We start from the raw sequence: 8397 nt of genomic DNA, 5'->3' as shown, positions 1-8397 counted from the left end.
TAAGAGTATTTTTAAATCCAACATTTCAAATTGGGGTTTTTGTGAAGTACAGACATTCTAAAACTGTCCAGCCTTTCTGACTTGTAAGATCGACTTGCGATTTTGCAATTCTTGGATAGAACAGAATTTCAATGTTATGATGGTTAAAAGAATCATTTTCTATTTATTTCTAGTATTCATGATTATTCAGAAAATTGAAGAAATTACTTTGCCCATGAAACTAATGATTTTATTTAAAAATTTTAATAACCATAGATGTTCTTATACACACGCATACACACAGACACACACATTACAAAAACTGTTATATTGCTTAGTTTCATCAATAAAGTAAATACTCCTATTTAATAACCAGGAATGATTCAGAAGTCAAATAGATAAACAATCAACCTTCGGTAAAAGCCGGTTTACTCTATTCATCTGATTCGAACTGAATTCTCTAAAGCTCATTTCCAGCTAGTTAAAACTAACGCTCAGGCCTAACAATGCATTCCGCTGATGAATATGAAGAAAAAGTGATATCAGGTCTTCTTTCACAAATCATCTGGTAATTAGGAAGGACAGAGACAAAACATTTTGAGATAAGCCACCACATATCAATGAAAATTAATTAGCCATATTCTCAAATATTCTGTGACAAAACTATGGATCTAACACAGCATGTTGGACCGTTTATTATAAAATAAGTACATACAAGCTGATGTACTGGGAGTATCTGAATTTGGTTCATGCATGAAAGAAGAACTGACCAAATTAGTCGTCAGCTAAAGTTCCAAAACCCGACACAAAAACCCGATAAAGTTTGTTTTTTCTCTAGGATATGTTAGACAAGAACGTTTTGACCATACATAAAAGCTAATGTACTGGGAGTAACTGAATTTGGTTCATGCATGAAAGAAGAACTGACCAAATTAGTCGTCAGCTAAAGTTCAGAAACCCGACAAAGTTTGTTTTTGTTCTCTAGGATATGTTAGACAAGAACGTTTTGACCACATCTTTTATTATTTTTTTTTTATTTTAAACATATTATGGAAGCAGTATTGCCTTTCTGGTTTCAACCTATGTTGAGATCTTCCGGAGCAGTGTGTACGATACAGGACACAACATTTTAAGAGAAGGCACAGTAAAACTGACATGAACGACTTCACCTGATCGGAGGCGTCCAGAAGATTTTTAAATACACTGACAGATCGAACACATAAAACGGATTAAGACTAATTGAAAAGTTTGGTTCCCATGGTACTTTCTCTTCTGTCTGCGGCTCCTCTTCAAAGGTCCTGATTCAAGTTTTCATACTGGTGTCCTAATTCGAAATTCTCCATTACTAAACTCCCGTTCCTGCATGAAACAGGAAAAACAAAACAGTAACATAAGTAGACTTGTGTAAGTTTGTGTATAGTAAAGTTTTTATCTTTGGTATGTATTTAACTCTTCAGTCCAGTAGAGCTTGATTTTATCTCACATAGCAAATGCAAAAACCGCTTTTAACGAGTACCAAATAGTTAACATGGACAAACTAAAACCGAACTAAAATCAAGTAACTAGAGAAAACTTCAAAAGAAAATATCTTGTTCATGTTTCAGCCCATTTCCCACATTAAATAATTTTAACACCTACAAAACTTATAGAATAATGAATGTTTGTTTGAAAAGGTAGAAATCATTAAAACTATACTTATAACGTATGTTGGTGTATGTATATCTTGATTAGTTTGCTAAATTTTGTAATGTTTTTGATATCTATAATTAATATAGAATTAAAAGCACTTGGAATATTACTTATAACTGAGATTGAGGAAATAATAGAATAACCCCTAGAGGCAACATTTGATTATTTCTACTCGACTCCACCAAACAGAGAATACTGTCACCTAAGTATTGTGTTTCTTAGGTATTCATGTTTTAAAGGTTTCACACAATAAAAAAGTTTTAGTTAAAGCTTATAAACTGCTTCGGAGAAGATTTTATTACACATTTAACATAGTGAACCACGTACCACGTTTCGATGAGCTTTTATTATAATCATGTTTAAGAAATATTATTTGTAAATGCCTTACATTTAACTTATAGTCACTGTCTGGCCCGGTAGGGAATTATTGGACATTTTAAATGTTTCGGGAATCGATCTGTCTGGTGTTGTCACCCCAGTGGCACAGAATCGGTGGGCAGAGCCCAGATAACCCGTTGTGTAACTTTGGGCTTAACTTCAAACTGTCTGTTGTCGCCTGAAGGACAGCTTGTCGTGTTTCGAATCGAAAGTTCATAGGGTGTCTTTGTTAAGCATTTTCAGTTGTTGGAGCGTTATAAAAGTAACAGTCAATCCCGTTATTGATTGTCTTGCCTCCGGTCAGTGGTTTAAAATGAGAGGGCCCGGTATGACCAAGCATTTTAAGGCGTGCGACTCGTAATCTGAGGGTCGCGGGTTCGCATCCCCGTCGCGCAAAACATGCTCGCCCTTTCAGCCGTGGGGGCGTTATAATGTGACGGTCAATCCCACTATTCGTTGGTAAAAGAGTAGCCCAAGAGTTGGCGGTGGGTGGTGATGACTAGCTGCCTTCCCTCTAGTCTTACACTGCTAAATTAGTGACGGCTAGCGCAGATAGCTCTCGAGTAGCTTTGTGCGAAATTCAAAAACAAACAAATAAAATGAGGGACAAATATGCCAGCATTTGGATTTTTAATCAAGCAGTTGAGCCCACATGTCGAATAAAGAGTTGTTAGCTTTACAATTCCAGTTCCATTTTCTAATTTTGAAGATGAATGAGTTTTGTCTTTAAAGATATTGTTGTGAAGCATATTGATCCTAAAGTTGATTGTTAATACTGGTAAGTGAGGAACTAAATTTAAACAATAATGGCTGCCTTTAATACTAATACAACCTTAAAGTTTGTGCGATTCACTGTGTTTGCTTATTCTCTAAAGACTTACTGTTTACTTCAGTAGAGGCGATTCAATTCGGCTGAGAAATTACACTAAACACACCGAACTACACAGTTGTTTGCTCACACACCCTCCAGGGTACATCACTGTACCTTTTTGATAGGCTTTTCACGACTCCGTATATATTTCCTAGTTAACTGCTTAGTTATGGCTATCGGCTATGTTACTCAGAGATCAAAAGAGAAACTGCATTCAAAGCACGGCCGAAGGATTTCTTTTCATTATTTACAATAGTAAACCGTTCATGACATCTTTATGACAAATAAAGAATTTGAATTAGACCAGTGCAGCTTATTTATCTATTTTATCGTTATGTTACAAAGAAATAATGTAAATTGGTAAGCCTGCCTACATTTCCTGATCAAGTGTAACTGGAAGTTGTAGTTGAGGTTTTAAAGGTAAAATTATTTGTTTGTTTGTCGAGTTTTGCGTAAAGCTATCTGCGCCATTCGTGCTTAATTAAGGGAAAGGCAGCTAAGCAACAACACTCACCGCCATCTCTCGAGATATTCTTCACCACCGACAAGTGAAATTGATCATAATATTATAACACCCTCATGGCTGAAAGGGAAAGCATTTTCGGTGACGGGATTCGAACCCGCCACTCACAGATTGCAAGTCAAATTTCCTGATTTCTAGATTATGATAGGCCAACTGCATGAGTTCTCTTCAGATTAAGATTCATTAACATGTGATAAATTCCTTTTTTTAAAAGTAGTAATGTTAAGGCCAATGTTTTATTTTCTTGCATTAAGGCTTGGCATGGCCAGGTGGTTAAGGCACTCGACTCGTAATCCGATAGTCGCGGGTTCGAAGCCCCGATACACCAAACATGTTCGCCATTTCAGCCATAGGGGCGTTAAAATGTGACGGTCAATCCCACTATTCGTAAGTAAAAGAGTAACCCAAGAGTTGGCGGTGGGTGGTGATGACTAGCTGCCTTCTCTCTAGTCTTACACAGCTAAATTATGGATGGCTACCGCAGATAACCCTCGTGTAGCTTTGTGCGAAATTCGAAACAAACGAAATTTGCATTAAAGCACTGAACTGTATTTACAGCTACTTGGATATTACTATAATATGTATCATACTGAGCTAGTAAAATAACAGAGTTTTAAATATTTTATGAAAAACCAGTGAACGAACAAAACAGAAGGTTGCTTTAAGTATTTTGTTATAGTGATATAATACTTCAGTTCTATATTTTAAAATGTTATAAGCTATCACTAATTCAATCAGTTTGTTTGTTTTTTGAATTTCGCGCAAAACTATACGAGAGCTATCTGCGTTAGCCGTCCCTAATTCAGCAATGTAAGACTAAGGGAAAGCAACTAGTCATCACCACCCACCGCCAACTCATGGGCTACTCTTTTACCAACGAATAGTTGAATTAGCCGTCACATTATAACGTCCCCACGCCTGAAAGGGGGAGCACGTTTGGTACGACAAGGATTCGAACCCATGACCCTCAGATTACGAGTCGAATTCCTTAACCACCTGGCCATGCCGGGCTAGTTCATTCAGTCTATGATAAATTAGTAAGAAAGTACTAGTTATATTAATGCTTATTAAATAGAGTTACCTTGTACTGACGTTCATCAGCTCTATTCATTTATATTTCGCATGCACCGATTAACATGATATGCTATTGATTTAATTTTCCCATTCACTGGCATTTCCAGGTTGTTAGGGCATATGATTCGCAGCCTGAGAGCCGCGAGTTCGAATCCAAATGCCAACAAACATGTTCACTCTTTCAGACGTAGGGAATTAAAATATGACAGTCAATCTTACTATTCGTTGGTACTGTGGGTGGTGATGACTAGATGCCTTTATCCTATAGTCAGTCATTGTTAAATAGCTATCGTGTAGTGTTGCGCGAAATTCAGAACAAACCAAATCATTCTGGCCATGCTCTAATAAGTATTCTATATTCTTGAGTTTCGTTTCATTATGCACCAATAAGCGTTTCGTATTAATAATTTCTGTTTAACCTTTCAACATTAAGCGCAATCACTGTTTCGTGTTAACAACTTTTGTTCTATCATGTATCAGTTGGATTTATAAATTACAAATTCTCTGTGCATCAATGGTAAAGGTGTATTATGAACTTCTATTTTATTATGCCTCACTTAGCAGTCTTTGTTAAGTCAAATTCTATAACACTCAACTTAATGTCCTCCCTTATCTATACCTGTTTACAATATTAAAATGAAACTCAATAGGAGTTAATAAGCTATGACGTCACCATACATCACTTTTTTTTTTTTTGAAATCGAGTGTTTCTCATCTTCATATATGAAGGTTGCAATGAACCCTTTTATTATTGAACTGTTGTTTTGCTCTTATTGTTTAACACTCAATGAATCACCTTTGAACTAATCGCGAAATGGATTTATTTAGTAGTTTTTATATTAAACTTTATCATTCAATAACCTGTTGTTACAAAAGATAAATTACTCTGATGAGGTCTTCACTGACACGACCATTTATGACAAGTTCCCACCAGCTTCTTTTTATCACGTTTCGTTTCTAAAGCTACGATATAATGTACGTTTTGCAGAAACTCTTTCAACATCATGCAGTTATTAAGACATAATTGCAGTACTTTACCATATCCGTTTGTAAATATTCCGCTATCGCGTGTCACGTTTTTAGGGTTAACAGCACTTTTTATAACGATATTCCAATCCAATGTTGCTCTTGCAATTTCTTACTCTATTGCTGATCGCATCCTACCTGATGACCATAATTACATATTATGTTTTGTCTATCATCGTAATTTATATTGCAATAAACTTTAGCAGATGATAGACTATACATCATAAACTTTCAACAGTTCTTTCGTTAAAGGCATTTACGAAACTGCATTTAAACAGATAGAAGCGAAAAAAAATCCATTAAAATGACATTAGGAAACTCGAGATAATGGAATTGGTGTAATTTTATTTTATTTGTGCATTTTTGTAATCGAAATAGTTTTATTTTGAGATGTGGCTGAAATATTATTAACCTTTTTAACTTCTAATCTTTGTTTATTACATTTTTAATACTGCCACGAAATATGTACCACGTTGGTGCACTGGCGATTTTTTTTTAATTCAGAAAATTTGAATTCCATTTCTCTTAGCTGCTTCGTTGGTGAGAAATGTGGTTTTAGATGTTTTCTGCCTTAAACGTTCTGTTTTATGTGATCTTCCAAACTTCTTTTTTAATTTCAAATTTTTGTTTCTATTGTTTCTATCTACAATGTTTAACAATAGCGTTCTTTCGGAAAGAGCCGTGACATGTTACTCCAGTCATAAGTCTGTACGTGGAATATTATCCTGTAAAAGTGTCGGAAATTCGCCGTGCGCCCATAACAAAGGTGATAAACATAATATCCGTGGTGTCACGGTTTGCATATCAGACGACATTCCAATGTATGTTCCATAGTGATTGGGAGGTAAAGTTGAGGGTTTATAACACACATTTTCGGGGTTCAATCAGTGTGGTGGGCGCATCACGAGGTGCCATAATGTATTTGTGCGCTTAAACAAAAAACACTAATAATTGAAAATCATTCTTATATGTATATTCGATTAACTTTCTACGTTAGTAAAGTTTAGAATTACATCATTCGTAGTTGGTTAATATCCCAAGTAAATATGTTTAGTAGAATAGTGTGTTTGTTTGGGTTTGTAATTAAGCACAAAGCTACACAATAGCCATCTGTGTTCTGCCCATCACGGGTATCGAAATCCGATTTCTAGAGGTGTGAGTACCGCTGTGCCACTGGGGGTAATTTAGTAGAAGATATTCATACAGGTCTTAGTCCTAATAATTCAGATCTGATTATGCATATTTGTGTTTGGTTTTACGTTTGTTTAATACTTTAGTAAACAATATTTACATAGTAGCGACATGCAATTGTTCGAAGTTTACTCGGGAAATCGCAAGAAAACCAAACATTTAAGAAAAATTAAATCAGAAAAAAAAAAACGATTCGAACTTTCACTTAAGAAGAACTCTTATGAACTCTACTGGTTTTGTTGTCGACAAGTTTATCCTGTCAATTAAACAGTCTGTATTTTGCTAAAAAGTAAAAATATCTATACATACAATGAACAAAACAGTAGGTTCGTGAGTAGTGTTTATGAAATATTAATTAGAACAATACAAAAAACACCGTATTTAATGTCTTTACTCCTCATTATGAATTTTGTTTAATACCAATAAAATATTTATTAATCTGCCATATTGTCTGTAATTCAAATGATTGGTCTTTCAACTAACGCATGTAGATTAATGTTTGGTAGAAGAAACTTTGTAGTTTTACAGTTAATGGTATTTTCCTACTAGATGGAGATTACTATAAACAGTAAGAGCCAGTTTCAGACGCTTTTAGCATCTGGACTCACTTAATGAGATGTGATACTCTCCCAAGAGCATTCTATATATACTTGATAGCCTGAAACCTGGTGAGCATAATGGAACTACATTCGTTCGATCCTATCTTCTTCAAGGAGTGTTTGTCAACTAGTAAAGCAGGATGGGGTCCAGCACTGTTATTAAATAACTCGAAGCAAGGATAACTACACTAGTGCGTAACAATAAAATTGTTCCTATCGTAAGGTTCCTTTAAAGTATGGCATTAATATTACAGCTCCACGGGACTCATAGGTAACTTTGTACACCAATGTTTATGTTTATTCACAATATACTTCCATTACAACTGTACCATTAGTCCGAAACTGCTCTTCAGTCTATTAACAACTGTTTGATAACTTGCCCCAAGACTTGCAACGATCTGTTTAAACTATCCGCCTTCTGTTTGTAGAAAGCTCTTTCTTTATATGTCTTCCTTAAGGTTTAGCAACGCTTCATGGACAGTTCCGAAGAAGTTAATCATTGTAATTCATTTCCAAGTAACAACTCAGACAAGACAGTGTGAGACCAATATGTGCGTATGACCAAATGTTTACATTTTAGACCACGTGACCTGTCAACAGAAACTTGATGATTCGCATAACACTAACATTATTTTATATCGCTGGTTATGCATTGCTATGGGTACATTATTACATATTCTCATTAACCTTCATTTGATGTGTAAAGGTTATGTTATATATGTCTTAGTTTCTTGCTTTTATTTCAGCCCCGTGAAACGTGAGCAAATCTGCTTGTTATGAATATATTAGATGCTTAATATTGCAAAAGTTACAGATTTCATTAAGTTTCTACTATATATTTCTGAGTTTTTTAATTCGCTGTTTTTCTTATAAGAGTAAAACATATTATTTATCGAAGGAAAAGTAAAATTTCCGTAGTACCTACTACGTTATAAATTCGAATTTATAATTATTTTCTTACTGACTAATAAAATCTACTAAAAAGTAAAAAAAACAACAAACCTCAACAAGAAATGTAAATTGTCATTTTTATTTGAAATGCACATATGTGTATGTGTATGCATTAC

At 34.8% G+C, this 8397-nt stretch overlaps 1 protein-coding gene across 1 annotated transcript in view; it reads right to left on the bottom strand.

Annotated features, from left to right (window-relative positions):
* Positions 1-254: 254 nt before the first annotated feature.
* Positions 255-8397, bottom strand: part of LOC143231953 (nephrin-like) — a 225857-nt gene continuing 217714 nt past the window's right edge. The window contains exon 15 of the mRNA XM_076466842.1: positions 255-1338. Coding sequence (XP_076322957.1) covers positions 1291-1338 — 48 coding nt within the window. The 3' untranslated portion in view covers positions 255-1290. The remainder of the gene's footprint in view (positions 1339-8397) is intronic.

Source organism: Tachypleus tridentatus, chromosome 11 (assembly GCF_004210375.1).
Source record: "Tachypleus tridentatus isolate NWPU-2018 chromosome 11, ASM421037v1, whole genome shotgun sequence".
Classification (NCBI taxonomy): Eukaryota; Metazoa; Arthropoda; class Merostomata; order Xiphosura; family Limulidae; genus Tachypleus; species Tachypleus tridentatus.
The sequence above is the reverse complement of the archived record's forward strand: the minus strand, read 5'-3'. Positions and strand labels throughout refer to the sequence as shown.